Raw genomic sequence first — 23,127 nt, forward strand, 5'->3', positions numbered from 1 at the left:
CCACAGAGTGGGCACTGCCCATGACAACGTCCACATAGTGGGCACTGCCCACGAAACTGGCCAAACTACAAAGCATAGCAACGTCCACAGAGTGGGCACTGCCCATGACAACGTCCACAGAGTGGGCACTACCCATGACAACGTCCACAGAGTGGGCACTGCCCATGACAACGTCCACATAGTGGGCACTGCCCACGAAACTGGCCAAACTACAAAGCATAGCAACGTCCACAGAGTGGGCACTGCCCATGACAACGTCCACAGACTGGGCACTACCCATGACAACGTCCACAGAGTGGGCACTGCCCATGACAACGTCCACATAGTGGGCACTGCCCACGAAACTGGCCAAACTACAAAGCATAGCAACGTCCACAGAGTGGGCACTGCCCATGACAACGTCCACAGAGTGGGCACTACCCATGACAACGTCCACAGAGTGGGCACTGCCCATGACAACGTCCACAGAGTGGGCACTGCCCATGAAAACGTCCACAGAGTGGGCACTGCCCATGACAACGTCCACAGAGTGGGCACTGCCCATGACAACGTCCACAGAGTGGGCACTGCCCATGACAACGTCCACAGAGTGGGCACTGCCCATGACAACGTCCACAGAGTGGGCACTGCCCATGACAACGTCCACAGAACGGAACTGGCCAAACAGAACGCTCACAGAAGTGGCGGTAAAACCATCGCGAGACCAGACAACAGTTGCGGTGCTAGCTGGCTACACAAAACCACCTCACACTACACTTTCATAATACAACAATTAACCGCTACGTAGGTAAAATACGAGATTATTTACCGGTGTTTAACTGGAAAGGCGAGCTACACCAAAGATACATCTCACTTAAGGAAAATGGAAACAGTTGCGGGTAAATAGCAAACGTTAGCTTGGTCAGTGTGACGATAGATAGCCAGCTAGCTAGATGCCGTTAGCTAACTATTAGCTACATTCGGCATCTAGTTTGCTTGCTAGCTAACGTTAACGTTAGAAAGTTAGCAAGATAACGTGAGCCAGCTAGATAGCTTTCAGTTTAGCTACGTTAACGTCGTTAACGTTAGTCCTTTGGCTAGGTAACTTTCCGTTAGCTAGCTAAGTTAGTCAAGGATTGTTGCTAACTTTATGTAACTAGCTAGCTAATTTTCTAGCAGTTAATTACATATCTAACTACATTGCTAACTTGGCTAGCTTTGGATTTGTCGACATGTTGACAGACTGCATCATGACATGTCTTTGGTAACGTTACACAGGTCAGAAAGAGAAGGCGAAGTTTGCCCCGCTGGTGCCCCGTGAGAAGAAGCCAGGACAAGGAGAGGTGAAAAAGAGTGAGAATAAGTGGAAAGAGGAGGGGGGTGGAAATAAGGAGATAAACATTGATGTAGGAAAGAAGACAGGAGGATCATGTGAAGGAGAGAGAGGAGTAGAGAGCAAGGGTAAGGCATCTGGGTTAGAGAAGAATAGAGGAGAATGTATGAAGAAAGAAGGGAAGAAGAAGATGCCAGATACAGAAAAAGCTAGGGCTGCCGATGAAGGGGTTCCCCAACAACAGGAAGGTAAAGAGGGAGAGAAAGGAGGAGGAGAGGGAGCGAAGGAGAATAAAAAACAGAAAAATAAGGAGGAAGACCAATCCAGTAAGGAAACAGATCAAGGGAAGGAGAGAATGAATGTGAAAAAGAAGAAAGAGAACGAGAAGGTCAGAAAGGAAGGGAAAGAGATGAAAAAGAAGAGACAGAGGGATGAGACAGAGAGCAATAAGAAGGTAGTGTGTGGAATACAGTTAGTGTTCCTTACTTAGCCAGAAGTAATACAGCTGGTAGGCCTTACTTAGCCAGTAGTAATACAGTTAGTAGGCCTTACTTAGCCAGTAGTAAAACAGTTAGTAGGCCTTACTTAGCCAGCAGTAATACAGTTAGTAGGCCTTACTTAGCCAGTAGTAATACAGTTAGTAGGCCTTACTTAGCCAGTAGTAATACAGTTAGTAGGCCTTACTTAGCCAGTAGTAATACAGCTGGTAGGCCTTATGTAGCCAGTACTAAAACAGTTAGTAGGCCTTACTTAGCCAGTAGTAATACAGTTAGTAGGCCTTACTTAGCCAGTAGCAAACAGTTAGTAGGACCTTAATTAGCCAGTACTAAAACAGTTAGTAGGCCTTACTTAGCCAGTAGTAATACAGCTGGTAGGCCTTACTTAGCCAGTAGTAATACAGTTAGTAGGCCTTACTTAGCCAGTAGTAATACAGTTAGTAGGCCTTACTTAGCCAGTAGTAAAACAGTTAGTAGGACCTTACTTAGCCAGTAGTAATACAGTTAGTAGGCCTTACTTAGCCAGTACTAAAACAGTTAGTAGGCCTTACTTTGCCAGTAGTAATACAGCTGGTAGGCCTTACTTAGCCAGTAGTAAAACATTTAGTAGACCTTACTTAGGCAGTAGTAATACAGTTAGTAGGCCTTACTTAGCCAGTAGTAATACAGTTAGTAGACCTTACTTAGCCAGTAGTAATACAGCTGGTAGGCCTTATGTAGCCAGTAGTAATACAGTTAGTAGGCCTTACTTAGCCAGTAGTAATACAGCTGGTAGGCCTTATGTAGCCAGTACTAAAACAGTTAGTAGGACCTTACTTAGCCAGTAGTAATACAGTTAGTAGGCCTTACTTAGCCAGTACTAAAACAGTTAGTAGGCCTTACTTTGCCAGTAGTAATACAGCTGGTAGGCCTTACTTAGCCAGTAGTAAAACATTTAGTAGACCTTACTTAGGCAGTAGTAATACAGTTAGTAGGCCTTACTTAGCCAGTAGTAATACAGCTGGTAGGCCTTACTTAGCCAGTAGTAATACAGCTGGTAGGCCTTATGTAGCCAGTAGTAATACAGTTAGTAGGCCTTACTTAGCCAGTAGTAATACAGCTGGTAGGCCTTATGTAGCCAGTACTAAAACAGTTAGTAGGCCTTACTTAGCCAGTAGTAATACAGTTAGTAGGCCTTACTTAGCCAGTAGTAATACAGCTGGTAGGCCTTATGTAGCCAGTACTAAAACAGTTAGTAGGCCTTACTTAGCCAGTTGTAATACAGTTAGTAGACCTTACTTAGCCAGTAGTAATACAGTTAGTAGACCTTACTTAGCCAGTAGTAATACAGTTAGTAGGCCTTACTTAGCCAGTAGTAAACAGTTAGTAGGCCTTATGTAACGGATGTGAAATGGCTAGCTAGTTAGCGGGTACGCGCTAGTAGCATTTCAATCAGTTACGTCACTTGCTCTGAGACTTAAGTAGTGTTGCCCCTTGCTCTGCAAGGGCCGCGGCTTTTGTGGAGCGATGGGTAACGATGCTTCGTGGGCGACCGTTGTTGATGTGTGCAGAGGGTCCCTGGTTCGCGCCCGTGTCGGGGCGAGGGGACGACGTAAAGTTATACTGTTACATTGATGCTGTTGACCCGGATCATTGGTTGCTGCGGAAAAAGGAGGAGGTTGAAAGGGGGGTGAGTGTAACGGATGTGAAATGGCTAGCTAGTTAGCGGGTACGCGCTAGTAGCATTTCAATCAGTTACGTCACTTGCTCTGAGACTTAAGTAGTGTTGCCCCTTGCTTTGCAAGGGCCGCGGCTTTTGTGGAGCGATGGGTAACGACCGTGCTTCGTGGGTGACCGTTGTTGATGTGTGCAGAGGGTCCCTGGTTCGCGCCCGTGTCGGGGCGAGGGGACTGTTTAAAGTTATACTGTTACACTTACTTAGCCAGTAGTAATACAGTTAGTAGGCCTTACTTAGCCAGTAGTAATACAGTTAGTAGACCTTACTTAGCCAGTAGTAATACAGCTGGTAGGCCTTACTTAGCCAGTAGTAATACAGTTAGTAGACCTTACTTAGCCAGTAGCAAACAGTTAGTAGGCCTTACTTAGCCAGTAGTAATACAGCTGGTAGGCCTTACTTAGCCAGTAGTAATACAGTTAGTAGACCTTACTTAGCCAGTAGTAAAACAGTTAGTGGGACCTTACTTAGCCAGTAGTAATACAGTTAGTAGGCCTTACTTAGCCAGTAGTAATACAGTTAGTAGGCCTTACTTAGCCAGTAGTAATACAGTTAGTAGGCCTTACTTAGCCCGTAGTAATACAGTTAGTAGGCCTTGCTTAGCCAGTAGTAATACAGTTAGTAGGCCTTACTTATCCAGTAGTAATACAGCTGGTAGGCCTTACTTAGCCAGTAGTCATACAGTTAGTAGGCCTTACTTAGCCAGTAGTAATACGTCCCCGTGTTGACGATCAGCGTGTGTTGTTACCTAATCTTACCACCTGGGAGCGGCCCGTAATGAAGTCCAGGATCCAGTTGCAGAGGGAGCTGTTTAGTCCCAGGGTCCTTAGCTTAGTGATGAGCTTTTTGAGCACTATGGTGTTGAACGCTGAGCTGTATTCAATAAACAGCATTCTCACGTAGGTGTTCCTTTTGTCCAGGTGGGAAAGGGCAGTGTGGAGTGCAATAGAGATTGCATCATCTGTGGATCTGTTGGGGTGGTATGTAAATTGGAGTGGATCTAGGGTTTCTAGGATGATGGTGTTGATGTGAGCCATGACCAGCCTTTCAAAGCACTTCATGTCTACAGACATGAGTGCTACGGGTCTGTAGTCATTTAGGCAGGTTACCTTAATGTTTTTGGGCACAGGGACTATGGTGGTCTGCTTGAAACATGTAGGTATTACAGGCTCATCCAGGACAGGTTGAAAATGTCAGTGAAGACACTTGCCAGACACTTACTCACGTCGCCTACGGAGAGCGTGATCACACAGTCGCCTGGAACAGCTGATGCTCTCATGCATGCCTCAGTATTGCTTGCCTCGAAGCGAGCATAGAAGTGATTTAGCTCGTCTGGTAGGCTTGTTCCATTCAAAATCAGCCGTTTCCAGCTACAATAGTCAATTACAACATTAACAATGTCTACGCTGTATTTCTGATCAGTTTGATGTTATTTTAATGGACAAAATATTAGCTTTTCTTTCAAAAACAAGGACAATTCTAAGTGACTCCAAACTTTTGAACGATAGTGTATATGCCAATTATTTGATTTTTATTTTTATTTTTTTATTTCACCTTTATTTAACCAGGTAGGCAAATTGAGAACACGTTCTCATTTACAATTGCGACCTGGCCAAGATAAAGCAAAGCAGTTCGACACATACAACAACACATAGTTACACATGGAGTAAAACAAACATACAGTCAATAATACAGTGAAAAATAAGTCTATATACAATATGAGCAAGTGAGGTGAGATAAGGGAGGTGAAGGCAAACAAAATATATATAAATAAATAAAAATATAAAAAGGCCATGGTGGCGAAGTAAATACAATATAGCAAGTAAAAAATAACACTGGAATGGTTGGTTTGCAGTGGAAGAAGGTGCAAAGTAGAGATAGAAATAATGGGGTGCAAAGGAGCAAAATAAATAAATACAGTAGGTAAAGAGGTAGTTGTTTGGGCTAAATTATAGATGGGCTATGTACAGGTGCAGTAATCTATGAGCTGCTCTGACAGCTGGTGCTTAAAGCTAGTGAGGGAGATAAGTGTTTCCAGTTTCAGAGATTTTTGTAGTTCGTTCCAGTCATTGGCAGCAGAGAACTGGAAGGAGAGGCGGCCAAAGGAAGAATTGATTTTGGGGGTGACCAGAGAGATATACCTGCTGGAGCGCGTGCTACGGGTGGGCGTTGCTATGGTGACCAGCGAGCTGAGATAAGGGGGGACTTTACCTAGCAGGGTCTTGTAGATGCCCTGGAGCCAGTGGGTTTGGCGACGAGTGTGAAGCGAGGGCCAGCCAACGAGAGCGTACAGGTCGCAGTGGTGGGTAGTATATGGGGCTTTGGTGACAAAACGGATGGCACTGTGATAGACTGCATCCAATTTATTGAGTAGAGTGCTGGAGGCTATTTTGTAAATGACATCACCGAAGTCGAGGATTGGTAGGATGGTCAGTTTTACAAGGGTATGTTTGGCAGCATGAGTGAAGGATGCTTTGTTGCGGAATAGGAAGCCGATTCTAGATTTAACTTTGGATTGGAGATGCTTGATGTGAGTCTGGAAGGAGAGTTTACAGTCTAACCAGACACCTAGGTATTTGTAGTTGTCCACATATTCTAAGTCAGAGCCGTCCAGAGTAGTGATGCTGGACAGGCGGGCAGGTGCAGGCAGCGATCGGTTGAAGAGCATGCATTTAGTTTTACTTGTATTTAAGAGCAATTGGAGGCCACGGAAGGAGAGTTGTATGGCATTGAAGCTCGCCTGGAGGGTTGTTAACACAGTGTCAAGAGAAGGGCCAGAAGTATACAGAATAGTGTCGTCTGCGTAGAGGTGGATCAGAGACTCACCAGCAGCAAGAGCGACATCATTGATGTATACAGAGAAGAGAGTCGGTCCAAGAATTGAACCCTGTGGCACCCCCATAGAGACTGCCAGAGGTCCGGACAACAGACCCTCCGATTTGACACACTGAACTCGATCAGAGAAGTAGTTGGTGAACCAGGCGAGGCAATCATTAGAGAAACCAAGGCTGTCGAGTCTGCCGATGAGGATGTGGTGATTGACAGAGTCAAAAGCCTTGGCCAGGTCAATGAATATGGCTGCACAGTACTGTTTCCTATCGATAGCGGTTAAGATATCGTTTATGACCTTGAGCGTGGCTGAGGTGCACCCATGACCAGCTCTGAAACCAGATTGCATAGCGGAGAAGGTATGGTGGGATTCGAGATGGTTGGACCTTAGAAAGGCAGGGTAGGATAGATATAGGTCTGTAGCTGTTAGGGTCAAGAGTGTCTCCCCCTTTGAAGAGGGGGATAACCGCAGCTGCTTTCCAATCTTTGGGAATCTCAGACGACACGAAAGAGAGGTTGAAAAGGCTGGTAATAGGGGTGGCAACAATTTCAGCAGATAGTTTTAGAAAGAAAGGGTCCAGATTATCTAGCCCGGCTGATTTGTAAGGGTCCAGATTTTGCAGCTCTTTCAGAACATCAGCTGACTGTATTTGGGAGAAAGAGAAATGGGGAAGGCTTGGGCGAGTAGCAGAGGGGAGGGCAGTGCTGTTGACCGGGGTAGGGGTAGCCAGGTGGAAAGCATGGCCAGCCGTAGAAAAATGCTTATTGAAATTCTCAATTATAATGGATTTGTCGGTGGTGACAGTATTTCCTATCTTCAGTGCAGTTGGAAGCTGGGAGGAGGTGTTCTTATTCTCCATGGACTTTACAGTGTCCCAGAACTTTTTTGAGTTTGTGTTGCAGGAAGCAAATTTCTGCTTGAAAAAGCTAGCCTTGGCTTTTCTAACTGCCTGTGTATACTGGTTTCTAGCTTCCCTGAAAAGTTGCATATCACGGGGGCTGTTCGATGCTAATGCAGAACGCCATAGGATGTTTTTCTGTTGGTTAAGGGCAGTCAGGTCAGGAGAGAACCAAGGGCTATATCTGTTCCTGGTTCTAAATTTCTTGAATGGGGCATGCTTATTCAAGATGGTGAGGAAGGCATTTTTAAAAAATATCCAGGCATCCTCTACTGACGGGATGAGATCAATATCCTTCCAGGATACCTCGGCCAGGTCGATTAGGATAAAACTGTTCGCTGCTCTGGCACCCCAATGGTGGAACAAACTCCCTCACGACGCCAGGACAGCGGAGTCAATCACCACCTTCCGGAGACACCTGAAACCCCACCTCTTTAAGGAATACCTAGGATAGGATAAAGCAATCCTTCTGACCCCCCCCCCCCCCCCCCCCTTAAAAGATTTAGATGCACTATTGTAAAGTGGCTGTTCCACTGGATGTCATGAGGTGAATGCACCAATTTGTAAGTCGCTCTGGATAAGAGCGTCTGCTAAATGACTTAAATGTAAATGTAATGATTAGAAAGGCCTGCTCGCTGAAGTGTTTCAGGGAGCGTTTGACAGTGATGAGTGGAGGTCGTTTGATCGCTGACCCATTACGGATACAGGCAATGAGGCAGTGATCGCTGAGATCTTGGTTGAAAACAGCAGAGGTGTATTTGGAGGGCAAGTTGGTTAGGATGATGTCTATGAGGGTACCCGTGTTTACGGAATTGGGGTGATATCTGGTAGGTTCATTGATAATTTGTGTGAGATTGAGGGCATCAAGCTCAGATTGTAGGATGGCTGGGGTGTTAAGCATGTTCCAATTTAGGTCGCCTAGCAGCACGAGCTCTGAAGATAGATGGGGGGCAATCAGTTCACATATGGTGTCCAGAGCACAGCTGGGGCAGAGGGTGGTCTATAGCAGGCGGCAACAGTGAGAGACTTGTTTTTAGAGAGGTGGATTTTTAAAAGTAGGAGTTCAAATTGTTTCGGAACAGACCTGGATAGTAAAACAGAACTCTGCAGGCAATCCTTGCAGTAGATTGCAACACCGCCCCCTTTGGCCGTTCTATCTTGTCTGAAAATCTTGTAGTTAGGGATGAAAATGTCAGAATTTTTGGTGGTCTTCCTAAGCCAGGATTAAGACACGGCTAAAACATCTGGGTTGGCAGAGTGTGCTAAAGCAGTGAACAAAACAAACTTAGGGAGGAGGCTTCTAATGTTAACATGCATGAAACCAAGGCTTTTACGGTTACAGAAGTCATCAAAAGAGAGCGCCTGGGGAATAGGAGTGGAGCTAGGTACTGCAGGGCCTGGATTCACCTCTACATCACCAGAGGAACAGAGGAGGAGTAGGATAAGGGTACGGCTAAAAGCTATGAGAATTGGTCGTTTAGAACGTCTAGAACAGAGAGTAAAAGGAAGTTTCTGGGGGCGATAAAATAGCTTCAAGGAATAATGTACAGACAAAGGTATGGTAGGATGTGAATACAGTGGAGGTAAACCTAGGTAATGGGTGATGATGAGAGAGATATAGTCTCTAGAAACATCATTGAAACCAGGTGATGTCATCGCATATGTGGGTGGTGGAACTGAGAGGTTGGATATATAGTGAGCAGGGCTAGAGGCTCTACAGTGAAATAAGCCAATAAACACTAACCAGAACAGCAATGGACAAGGCATATTTACATTAAGGAGAGGCATGCTTAATCGAGTGATCATAAGGGTCCAGTGAGTAGAGGTTGGTTGGGGTCACGGCGATCCAGACAGCTGGCCGGGTAGCTGGCTATCGGTAGCAAGATAACATAGGATGGAGGTCTGTTTATTTTTTATTATTATTATTTTTTTGTCACCTCGTTCGTTTCCGTCGGTAGATTAGTGGGGTTCCGTGTGGTAGAGGGGATCGATCCAATTGGCAAAATAGATATAGTGACCCAGGAAAAAAGAAAAAAAAAATTGTCCGGTATATTTATTTAGATAGCAGCCGATAAGACAGCTAATAATTAGCAGATGGGTATTCAGAAACGTCGCAATGGAAAAGCCTGTTGAAACCACCTCGGACAATTACGTCGGCAGACCAGTCGTGATGGATCGGCGGGGCTCCGTGTCGGCAATAAAGGGTCCAGTCCAATTGGCAAAAGAGGTATTGTAGCCCAAGAATTCGCTGGTAGACCTCTTCGGCTAGCCGGCAGATGGGCCTAGCTCGAGGCTAGCTCAAGGCTAACTGGTGCTTGTTTCGGGACAGAGGTATTAGCCAGTAGTAGCCACTTGGTTGCAGCTAGCTAGCGACGATGATCCGGTGTAATTGTCCAGAGCTTGCGTCAGGAATCCGGTGATGTGGTAGAGAAAAAGCAGTCCTATATTCTCTGGGTTGATATCGCGCCTGCAGACTGGCAGGTATTGGCCCGAGCTGAAGCTGGCTGGTGTCCGAGTTAAGGGTGAAGACCGCAGCAGTGGCTAACTGACTACTAGCTAGTAGCTAGTTATCTGGCTAGCTTCTGATTGGGGTTACGGTTCTAAAGTATAAAAAATAGCAGATCCGTACCACATTGGGTGAGGCGGGTTGCGGGAATGTATATTCAGTTCCAAGATGGAAAGTGAAATTAAAATATATACGAAATGTATACAAAAAATACAAGGACTATTTACGCGGGACAAGACGGGACAAGACAAGACAAACACACGTCCGACTGCTACGCCATCTTGGAAACATGATGGCCCTCCCTCTTTCTCCCTGGCCTCTCTCTCTCTACTTCCCTTTCTCTCTCCCTCCTGTCCCATCTTTTTTTCACTCTCTCTCCTCTATGAGTTGAGGATGCACACAATTGATCACAGTTCTGCCCATTAAAATCAGTTGGCATTAGCATGCCTATGTAGAAGCCTGTTAGCTTAGCATTTGTTAGGATTACCATGACGATGAGCATATGCACTCACTTATTAATCAGTGCACCAAACCTGTAAAGTTCTCTCTCTCCTCCCTCCAGGTGCTCCCTCTAACAGACAGTCAGTATGAGGATATATTTGATAGTGCTACGGCTCTGGAGACACCTGTAGACAACTGTCTGGGTGGGTAACTAACACTACCACAACCACATCAACTGTCTGGGTGGGTAACTAACTAACACTACCACATCAACTGTCTTGGTGGGTAACTAACACTACCACATCAACTGTCTGGGTAACTAACACTACCACATCAACTGTCTGGGTAACTAACACTACCACATCAACTGTCTGGGTGGGTAACTAACTAACACTACCACAACCACATCAACTGTCTGGGTGGGTAACTAACACAACCACATCAACTGTCTGGGTGGGTAACTAACTAACACAACCACAACCACATCAACTGTCTGGGTAACTAACACTACCACAACCACATCAACTGTCTGGGTGGGTAACTAACACAACCACATCAACTGTCTGGGTAACTAACACAACCACATCAACTGTCTGGGTGGGTAACTAACTAACACTACCACAACCACATCAACTGTCTGGGTGGGTAACTAACTAACACTACCACAACCACATCAACTGTCTGGGTGGGTAACTAACTAACACTACCACAACCACATCAACTGTCTGGGTGGGTAACTAACTAACACTACCACATCAACTGTCTGGGTGGGTAACTAACACAACCACATCAACTGTCTGGGTGGGTAACTAACTAACACTACCACAACCACATCAACTGTCTGGGTAACTAACACAACCACATCAACTGTCTGGGTAACTAACACAACCACATCAACTGTCTGGGTGGGTAACTAACTAACACTACCACTACCACAACCACAACCACATCAACTGTCTGGGTAACTAACACAACCACATCAACTGTCTGGGTGGGTAACTAACTAACACTACCACTACCACAACCACAACCACATCAACTGTCTGGGTAACTAACACAACCACATCAACTGTCTGGGTAACTAACTAACACTACCACATCAACTGTCTGGGTAACTAACACAACCACATCAACTGTCTGGGTGGGTAACACAACCACATCAACTGTCTGGGTAACTAACACAACCACATCAACTGTCTGGGTAACTAACACAACCACATCAACTGTCTGGGTGGGTAACTAACACAACCACATCAACTGTCTGGGTAACTAACTAACACAACCACATCAACTGTCTGGGTGGGTAACACAACCACATCAACTGTCTGGGTAACTAACTAACACAACCACATCAACTGTCTGGGTAACTAACTAACACAACCACAACCACATCAACTGTCTGGGTAACTAACTAACACTACCACATCAACTGTCTGGGTAACTAACTAACACTACCACATCAACTGTCTGGGTAACTAACTAACACAACCACATCAACTGTCTGGGTGGGTAACACAACCACATCAACTGTCTGGGTAACTAACACAACCACATCAACTGTCTGGGTAACTAACACAACCACATCAACTGTCTGGGTAACTAACACAACCACATCAACTGTCTGGGTAACTAACTAACACTACCACATCAACTGTCTGGGTAACTAACACAACCACATCAACTGTCTGGGTAACTAACACTACCACATCAACTGTCTGGGTAACTAACTAACACAACCACATCAACTGTCTGGGTAACTAACACTACCACATCAACTGTCTGGGTAACTAACTAACACAACCACATCAACTGTCTGGGTAACTAACACTACCACATCAACTGTCTGGGTAACTAACACTACCACATCAACTGTCTGGGTAACTAACACTACCACATCAACTGTCTGGGTAACTAACACAACCACATCAACTGTCTGGGTAACTAACTAACACAACCACATCAACTGTCTGGGTAACTAACTAACACTACCACATCAACTGTCTGGGTAACTAACACAACCACATCAACTGTCTGGGTAACTAACACAACTACATCAACTGTCTGGGTAACTAACTAACACAACCACAACCACATCAACTGTCTGGGTGGGTAACACAACCACATCAACTGTCTGGGTAACTAACACAACCACATCAACTGTCTGGGTAACTAACTAACACTACCACATCAACTGTCTGGGTAACTAACTAACACTACCACATCAACTGTCTGGGTAACTAACACAACCACATCAACTGTCTGGGTAACTAACACTACCACATCAACTGTCTGGGTGGGTAACACAACCACATCAACTGTCTGGGTAACTAACACAACCACATCAACTGTCTGGGTAACTAACTAACACTACCACATCAACTGTCTGGGTAACTAACTAACACTACCACATCAACTGTCTGGGTAACTAACTAACACTACCACATCAACTGTCTGGGTAACTAACTAACACTACCACATCAACTGTCTGGGTAACTAACTAACACTACCACATCAACTGTCTGGGTAACTAACACAACCACATCAACTGTCTGGGTAACTAACACTACCACATCAACTGTCTGGGTAACTAACTAACACTACCACATCAACTGTCTGGGTAACTAACTAACACTACCACATCAACTGTCTGGGTAACTAACTAACACTACCACATCAACTGTCTGGGTAACTAACTAACACTACCACATCAACTGTCTGGGTAACTAACTAACACTACCACATCAACTGTCTGGGTAACTAACACAACCACATCAACTGTCTGGGTAACTAACACAACCACATCAACTGTCTGGGTAACTAACTAACACTACCACATCAACTGTCTGGGTAACTAACTAACACTACCACATCAACTGTCTGGGTAACTAACACAACCACATCAACTGTCTGGGTAACTAACACTACCACATCAACTGTCTGGGTAACTAACACAACCACATCAACTGTCTGGGTAACTAACACAACTACATCAACTGTCTGGGTAACTAACTAACACAACCACAACCACATCAACTGTCTGGGTGGGTAACACAACCACATCAACTGTCTGGGTAACTAACACAACCACATCAACTGTCTGGGTAACTAACACAACCACATCAACTGTCTGGGTAACTAACTAACACAACCACAACCACATTAACTGTCTGGGTGGGTAACTAACACAACCACATCAACTGTCTGGGTAACTAACACAACCACATCAACTGTCTGGGTAACTAACACAACCACATCAACTGTCTGGGTGGGTAACTAACACAACCACATCAACTGTCTGGGTGGGTAACTAACACAACCACATCAACTGTCTGGGTGGGTAACACAACCACATCAACTGTCTGGGTGGGTAACTAACACAACCACATCAACTGTCTGGGTGGGTAACTAACACAACCACATCAACTGTCTGGGTAACTAACACTACCACATCAACTGTCTGGGTGGGTAACTAACACAACCACATCAACTGTCTGGGTAACTAACACAACCACATCAACTGTCTGGGTAACTAACACAACCACATCAACTGTCTGGGTAACTAACACAACCACATCAACTGTCTGGGTGGGTAACACAACCACATCAACTGTCTGGGTGGGTAACTAACACAACCACATCAACTGTCTGGGTGGGTAACTAACTAACACAACCACATTAACTGTCTGGGTGGGTAACTAACACAACCACAACCACATCAACTGTCTGGGTAACTAACACAACCACATCAACTGTCTGGGTAACTAACACAACCACATCAACTGTCTGGGTGGGTAACACAACCACATCAACTGTCTGGGTAACTAACTAACACAACCACAACCACATCAACTGTCTGGGTGGGTAACTAACACAACCACATCAACTGTCTGGGTAACTAACACAACCACATCAACTGTCTGGGTAACTAACACAACCACATCAACTGTCTGGGTAACTAACACAACCACATCAACTGTCTGGGTAACTAACACAACCACATCAACTGTCTGGGTGGGTAACACAACCACATCAACTGTCTGGGTAACTAACACTACCACATCAACTGTCTGGGTAACTAACTAACACTACCACATCAACTGTCTGGGTAACTAACACAACCACATCAACTGTCTGGGTGGGTAACACAACCACATCAACTGTCTGGGTAACTAACACTACCACATCAACTGTCTGGGTAACTAACTAACACTACCACATCAACTGTCTGGGTAACTAACACAACCACATCAACTGTCTGGGTAACTAACACAACCACATCAACTGTCTGGGTAACTAACACAACCACATCAACTGTCTGGGTAACTAACTAACACAACCACAACCACATCAACTGTCTGGGTGGGTAACTAACACAACCACATCAACTGTCTGGGTAACTAACACAACCACATCAACTGTCTGGGTAACTAACACAACCACATCAACTGTCTGGGTGGGTAACACAACCACATCAACTGTCTGGGTAACTAACACTACCACATCAACTGTCTGGGTGGGTAACACAACCACATCAACTGTCTGGGTAACTAACACTACCACATCAACTGTCTGGGTAACTAACACTACCACATCAACTGTCTGGGTAACTAACACAACCACATCAACTGTCTGGGTAACTAACACAACCACATCAACTGTCTGGGTGGGTAACACAACCACATCAACTGTCTGGGTGGGTAACACAACCACATCAACTGTCTGGGTAACTAACTAACACAACCACATCAACTGTCTGGGTAACTAACTAACACAACCACAACCACATCAACTGTCTGGGTAACTAACACAACCACATCAACTGTCTGGGTAACTAACACAACCACATCAACTGTCTGGGTAACTAACACAACCACATCAACTGTCTGGGTGGGTAACTAACACTACCACATCAACTGTCTGGGTAACTAACACAACCACATCAACTGTCTGGGTAACTAACTAACACAACCACATCAACTGTCTGGGTAACTAACACAACCACATCAACTGTCTGGGTGGGTAACACAACCACATCAACTGTCTGGGTAACTAACACAACCACATCAACTGTCTGGGTGGGTAACACAACCACATCAACTGTCTGGGTAACTAACTAACACAACCACAACCACATCAACTGTCTGGGTGGGTAACTAACTAACACAACCACATCAACTGTCTGGGTAACTAACACAACCACATCAACTGTCTGGGTGGGTAACACAACCACATCAACTGTCTGGGTAACTAACACAACCACATCAACTGTCTGGGTGGGTAACACAACCACATCAACTGTCTGGGTAACTAACTAACACAACCACAACCACATCAACTGTCTGGGTGGGTAACTAACACAACCACATCAACTGTCTGGGTAACTAACACAACCACATCAACTGTCTGGGTAACTAACACAACCACATCAACTGTCTGGGTGGGTAACACAACCACATCAACTGTCTGGGTGGGTAACACAACCACATCAACTGTCTGGGTGGGTAACTAACACAACCACATCAACTGTCTGGGTGGGTAACTAACACAACCACATCAACTGTCTGGGTGGGTAACTAACACAACCACATCAACTGTCTGGGTAACTAACACAACCACATCAACTGTCTGGGTAACTAACACAACCACATCAACTGTCTGGGTAACTAACACAACCACATCAACTGTCTGGGTAACTAACACAACCACATCAACTGTCTGGGTGGGTAACTAACACAACCACATCAACTGTCTGGGTAACTAACACAACCACATCAACTGTCTGGGTAACTAACACAACCACATCAACTGTCTGGGTGGGTAACTAACACAACCACATCAACTGTCTGGGTGGGTAACTAACACAACCACATCAACTGTCTGGGTGGGTAACTAACACAACCACATCAACTGTCTGGGTGGGTAACTAACACAACCACATCAACTGTCTGGGTGGGTAACTAACACAACCACATCAACTGTCTGGGTGGGTAACTAACACAACCACATCAACTGTCTGGGTGGGTAACTAACACAACCACATCAACTGTCTGGGTAACTAACACAACCACATCAACTGTCTGGGTAACTAACACAACCACATCAACTGTCTGGGTAACTAACACAACCACATCAACTGTCTGGGTGGGTAACTAACACAACCACATCAACTGTCTGGGTAACTAACACAACCACATCAACTGTCTGGGTAACTAACACAACCACATCAACTGTCTGGGTGGGTAACTAACACAACCACATCAACTGTCTGGGTGGGTAACTAACACAACCACATCAACTGTCTGGGTAACTAACACAACCACATCAACTGTCTGGGTAACTAACACAACCACATCAACTGTCTGGGTAACTAACACAACCACATCAACTGTCTGGGTAACTAACACAACCACATCAACTGTCTGGGTAACTAACACAACCACATCAACTGTCTGGGTGGGTAACACAACCACATCAACTGTCTGGGTAACTAACACTACCACATCAACTGTCTGGGTAACTAACTAACACTACCACATCAACTGTCTGGGTAACTAACACAACCACATCAACTGTCTGGGTGGGTAACACAACCACATCAACTGTCTGGGTAACTAACACTACCACATCAACTGTCTGGGTAACTAACTAACACTACCACATCAACTGTCTGGGTAACTAACACAACCACATCAACTGTCTGGGTGGGTAACACAACCACATCAACTGTCTGGGTAACTAACACTACCACATCAACTGTCTGGGTAACTAACTAACACTACCACATCAACTGTCTGGGTAACTAACACTACCACATCAACTGTCTGGGTAACTAACTAACACTACCACATCAACTGTCTGGGTAACTAACTAACACTACCACATCAACTGTCTGGGTAACTAACTAACACTACCACATCAACTGTCTGGGTAACTAACACAACCACATCAACTGTCTGGGTGGGTAACTAACACAACCACATCAACTGTCTGGGTAACTAACACAACCACATCAACTGTCTGGGTAACTAACACAACCACATCAACTGTCTGGGTAACTAACACAACCACATCAACTGTCTGGGTGGGTAACTAACACAACCACATCAACTGTCTGGGTGGGTAACTAACACAACCACATCAACTGTCTGGGTGGGTAACTAACACAACCACATCAACTGTCTGGGTGGGTAACTAACACAACCACATCAACTGTCTGGGTAACTAACACAACCACATCAACTGTCTGGGTAACTAACACAACCACATCAACTGTCTGGGTAACTAACACAACCACATCAACTGTCTGGGTAACTAACACAACCACATCAACTGTCTGGGTAACTAACACAACCACATCAACTGTCTGGGTGGGTAACTAACACAACCACATCAACTGTCTGGGTGGGTAACACAACCACATCAACTGTCTGGGTAACTAACACAACCACATCAACTGTCTTGGTGGGTAACACAACCACATCAACTGTCTGGGTAACTAACACAACCACATCAACTGTCTGGGTAACTAACACAACCACATCAACTGTCTGGGTAACTAACACAACCACATCAACTGTCTGGGTGGGTAACACAACCACATCAACTGTCTGGGTAACTAACACAACCACATCAACTGTCTGGGTAACTAACACAACCACATCAACTGTCTGGGTGGGTAACACAACCACATCAACTGTCCTGGTAACTAACTAATACCACTTCATCTTCTGCTCGTGCATTCTTTCACTCATTATATTCTTTCAATCATTATATTCTTTCACTCATTATATTCTTTCACTGTTTATATATTTATTCTCGTTACAGTTGAAGTCGGAAGTTTACATACACTTATGTTGGAGTCATTAAAACTCGTTTCTCAACCACTCCACAAATTTGTTGTTAACAAACTATAGTTTTGGCAAGTCGGTTAGGACATCTACTTTGTGCATGATGCAATTCATTTTTCCAACAATTGTTTACAGACAGTATATACAGTTGAAGTCGGAAGTTTACGTACTGTACACCTTATCTAAATACATTTAAACTCAGTTTTTCACAATTCCTGACATTTAATCCAAGTACAAATTCCCTGTCTTAGGTCAGTTTGGATCACTACTTTATTTTAAGAATGTGAAATGTCAGAATAATAGTAGAGAGAATTATTTATTTCAGCTTTTATTTATTTCATCACATTCCTAGTGGCTCAGAAGTTTACATACACTCAATTAGTATTTGGTAGCATTGCCTTTAAATTGTTTAACTTGGGTCAAATGCTTCGGGTAGCCTTCCACAAGCTTCCCACAAAAAGTTGGGTGAATTTTGGCCCATTCCTCCTGACAGAACTGGTGTAACTGAGTCAGGTTTGTAGGCCTCCTTGCTCTCACGTGCTTTTTCAGTTCTGCCCACACATTTTCTATACGATTGAGCTCAGGGCTTTGTGATGGACACTCAAATACCTTGACTTTGTTGTCCTTAAGCCATTTTGCCACAACTTTGGAAGTATGTTTGTGGTCATTGTCCATTTGGAAGACCCATTTGCGACCAAGCTTTAACTTCCCGACTGATGTCTTGAGACGTTGCTTCAATATATCAACATACTTTTCCTCCTCATGATGCCATCTATTTTGTGAAGTGCACCAGTCCCTCCTGCAGCAAAGCACCCCCACAACATGATGCTGCCAACCCCTTTGCTTCACGGTTGGGATGGTGTTCTTCGGCTTGTAAGCCTCCCCCTTTTCGCTCCGAACTTAACGATTGTCATCATGGCCAAACAGTTCTATTTTTGTTTCATCAGATCAGAGGACATTTCTCCAAAGAGTACGATCTTTGTCCCCATGTGCAGTTGCAAACCGTAGTCTGTCATTTTTATGGCGGTTTGGAGCTTTTGGAGCAGTGGTTTCTTTCTTGCTGAGCAGCCTTTCAGATTATGTCGATATAGGACTTGTTTTACTGTGGATATAGATACTTTTGTACCTGTTTCCTCCAGCATCGTCACAAGGTCCTTTGCTGTTTTTCTGGTATTGATTTGCACTTTTCGCACCAAAGTACGTTAATCTCTAGGAGACAGAACGCGTCTCCTTCCTGAGCGGTATGACGGCTGTGTGGTCCCATGGTGTTTATACTTGCGTACTATTGTTTGTACAGATGAACCTTCAGGCATTTGGAAATTGCTCCCAAGGATGAACCAGACTTGTGGAGGTCTACAATTGTTTTTCTGAGGTCTTGGCTGATTTCTTCTGATTTTCCCATGACGTCAAGCAAAGGGGCACTGAGTTTGAAGGTAGGCCTTGAAATACATCCACAGGTACACCTCCAATTCACTCAAATTATGTCAATTAGCCTATCAGAAGCTTCTAAAGCCATGACATAATTTTCTGGAATTTTCCCAAGCTGTTTAAAGGCACAGTCAACTTAGTGTATGTAAACTTCTGACCCACTGGAATTGTGATACAGTGAATTATAAGTGAAATAATCTGTCTGTAAACAATTGTTGGAAAAATGACTTGTGTCATGCACAAAGTAGATGTCCTAACCGACTTGCCAAAACTATAGTTTGTTAACAAGAAATTTGTGGAGTGGTTGAAAAACGAGTTTTAATGACTCCAACATAAGTGTATGTAAACTTCAGACGTCAACTGTATCTCTCTTGTCATTTCACTCTTATCGTTTTCTCATAGAAGAAGAGACTTGACCCTTCACATTGGAAAAGACAAAATATGTTACTCATTCAGAAGAATCACAACAGTGATTGTAGGAGATGTTTAACTCTTTACTCTGCGGGTGGGAGTTTGTGTGTGTGTGTGTGTGTGTGTGTGTGTGTGTGTGTGTGTGTGTGTGTGTGTGTGTGTGTGTGTGTGTGTGTGTGTGTGTGTGTGTGTGTGTGTGTGTGTGTGTGTGTGTGTGTGTGTGTGTGTGTGTGTGTGGTGTGTGTGTGTAGAGGATGCCAGAGCTGTGCTGAGTGAGGTGGAGTTGCTGCAGGCCACAATTGACCAGGTCTCTCTCAGGTAAAACACCTTTACTAGAACCATCATGTGTAACTAGAGATGAAATATGGGTTGTTTTGCTACAATGGTGCTTCTGAACAGGGAGGAAGAGCCTCCCAGGAGAGTGTCTGGTGAGAGAAAGACTGCAGCGTCCGGCTCACAGAGGAAGAGACAGAGAAAAAGGGAGGAACAGGAAGACAGCGACTCCAGTGCAGAATGTGGGTATTTTATCCTCTAGCAGTTATTCATTCAGACCCATAACCATTCAGATGGTGGTAGACTATAGCAGTTATTCATTCAGACCCATAACCATTCAGATGGTGGTAGACTATAGCAGTTATTCATTCAGACCCATAACCATTCAGATGGTGGTAGACTATAGCAGTTATTCATTCAGACCCATAACCATTCAGATGGTGGTAGACTATAACAGTTATTTATACAGACCCATAACCATTCGGATGGTGGTAGACTATAGCAGTTATTCATTCAGACCCATAACCATTCAGATGGTGGTAGACTATAGCAGTTATTCATTCAGACCCATAACCATTCGGATGGTGGTAGACTATAGCAGTTATTCATTCAGACCCATAACCATTCAGATGGTGGTAGACTATAGCAGTTATTCATTCAGACCCATAACCATTCGGATGGTGGTAGACTATAACAGTTATTCATTCAGACCCATAACCATTCAGATGGTGGTAGACTATAACAGTTATTCATTCAGACCCATAACCATTCAGATGGTGGTAGACTATAACAGTTATTCATTCAGACCCATAACCATTCAGATGGTGGTAGACTATAGCAGTTATTCATTCAGACCCATTCAGATGGTGGTAGACTATAGCAGTTATTCATTCAGACCCATTCAGATGGTGGTAGACTATAACAGTTATTCATTCAGACCCATAACCATTCAGATGGTGGTAGACTATAGCAGTTATTCATTCAGACCCATTCAGATGGTGGTAGACTATAACAGTTATTCATTCAGACCCATAACCATTCAGATGGTGGTAGACTATAACAGTTATTAATTCAGACCCATAACCATTCAGATGGTGGTAGACTATAACAGTTATTAATTCAGACCCGTAACCATTCAGATGGTAGTAGACTATAACAGTTATTAATTCAGACCCATTCAGATGGTGGTAGACTATAGCAGTTATTCATTCAGACCCATTCAGATGGTGGTAGACTATAACAGTTATTCATTCAGACCCATAACCATTCAGATGGTGGTAGACTATAGCAGTTATTAATTCAGACCCATAACCATTCAGATGGTGGTAGACTATAACAGTTATTAATTCAGACCCATAACCATTCAGATGGTGGTAGACTATAGCAGTTATTCATTCAGACCCATAACCATTCGGATGGTGGTAGACTATAACAGTTATTCATTCAGACCCATAACCATTCAGATGGTGGTAGACTATAACAGTTATTCATTCAGACCCATAACCATTCAGATGGTGGTAGACTATAACAGTTATTCATTCAGACCCATAACCATTCAGATGGTGGTAGACTATAACAGTTATTCATTCAGACCCATAACCATTCAGATGGTGGTAGACTATAACAGTTATTCATTCAGACCCATAACCATTCAGATGGTGGTAGACTATAACAGTTATTCATTCAGACCCATAACCATTCAGATGGTGGTAGACTATAACAGTTATTCATTCAGACCCATAACCATTCAGATGGTGGTAGACTATAACAGTTATTCATTCAGACCCATAACCATTCAGATGGTGGTAGACTATAACAGTTATTCATTCAGACCCATAACCATTCGGATGGTGGTAGACTATAACAGTTATTCATTCAGACCCATAACCATTCAGATGGTGGTAGACTATAACAGTTATTCATTCAGACCCATAACCATTCGGATGGTGGTAGACTATAACAGTTATTCATTCAGACCCATAACCATTCAGATGGTGGTAGACTATAACAGTTATTCATTCAGACCCATAACCATTCGGATGGTGGTAGACTATAGCAGTTATTCATTCAGACCCATTCAGATGGTGGTAGACTATAGCAGTTATTCATTCAGACCCATAACCATTCAGATGGTGGTAGACTATAACAGTTATTCATTCAGACCCATAACCATTCAGATGGTGGTAGACTATAGCAGTTATTAATTCAGACCCATAACCATTCAGATGGTGGTAGACTATAGTAGTTATTAATTCAGACCCATAACCATTCAGATGGTGGTAGACTATAGCAGTTATTCATTCAGACCCATTCAGATGGTGGTAGACTATAACAGTTATTCATTCAGACCCATTCAGATGGTGGTAGACTATAACAGTTATTAATTCAGACCCATAACCATTCAGATGGTGGTAGACTATAGCAGTTATTCATTCAGACCCATAACCATTCAGATGGTGGTAGACTATAACAGTTATTCATTCAGACCCATAACCATTCAGATGGTGGTAGACTATAGCAGTTATTCATTCAGACCCATAACCATTCGGATGGTGGTAGACTATAGCAGTTATTCATTCAGACCCATAACCATTCAGATGGTGGTAGACTATAACAGTTATTCATTCAGACCCATAACCATTCAGATGGTGGTAGACTATAACAGTTATTCATTCAGACCCATAACCATTCAGATGGTGGTAGACTATAACAGTTATTCATTCAGACCCATAACCATTCGGATGGTGGTAGACTATAACAGTTATTCATTCAGACCCATAACCATTCAGATGGTGGTAGACTATAACAGTTATTCATTCAGACCCATAACCATTCAGATGGTGGTAGACTATAACAGTTATTCATTCAGACCCATAACCATTCGGATGGTGGTAGACTATAGCAGTTATTCATTCAGACCCATAACCATTCAGATGGTGGTAGACTATAACAGTTATTCATTCAGACCCA

General features: G+C 43.9%; 1 protein-coding gene across 3 annotated transcripts in view; it reads left to right on the plus strand.

The window, feature by feature from the left end:
• Window positions 1–692: 692 nt before the first annotated feature.
• The window catches only part of LOC129866022 (zinc finger CW-type PWWP domain protein 1-like), a 72,061-nt gene continuing 49,626 nt past the window's right edge, over window positions 693–23,127 (plus strand). For all 3 annotated transcript variants that reach the window (XM_055939159.1, XM_055939158.1, XM_055939157.1), the window contains exons 1-5: window positions 693–878; window positions 1,258–1,766; window positions 10,320–10,401; window positions 20,136–20,202; window positions 20,284–20,399. In XM_055939159.1, coding sequence (XP_055795134.1) covers window positions 863–878; window positions 1,258–1,766; window positions 10,320–10,401; window positions 20,136–20,202; window positions 20,284–20,399 — 790 coding nt within the window. In that variant the 5' untranslated portion in view covers window positions 693–862. The remainder of the gene's footprint in view (window positions 879–1,257; window positions 1,767–10,319; window positions 10,402–20,135; window positions 20,203–20,283; window positions 20,400–23,127) is intronic.

Source organism: Salvelinus fontinalis, chromosome 11, assembly GCF_029448725.1.
Source record: "Salvelinus fontinalis isolate EN_2023a chromosome 11, ASM2944872v1, whole genome shotgun sequence".
Classification (NCBI taxonomy): Eukaryota; Metazoa; Chordata; class Actinopteri; order Salmoniformes; family Salmonidae; genus Salvelinus; species Salvelinus fontinalis.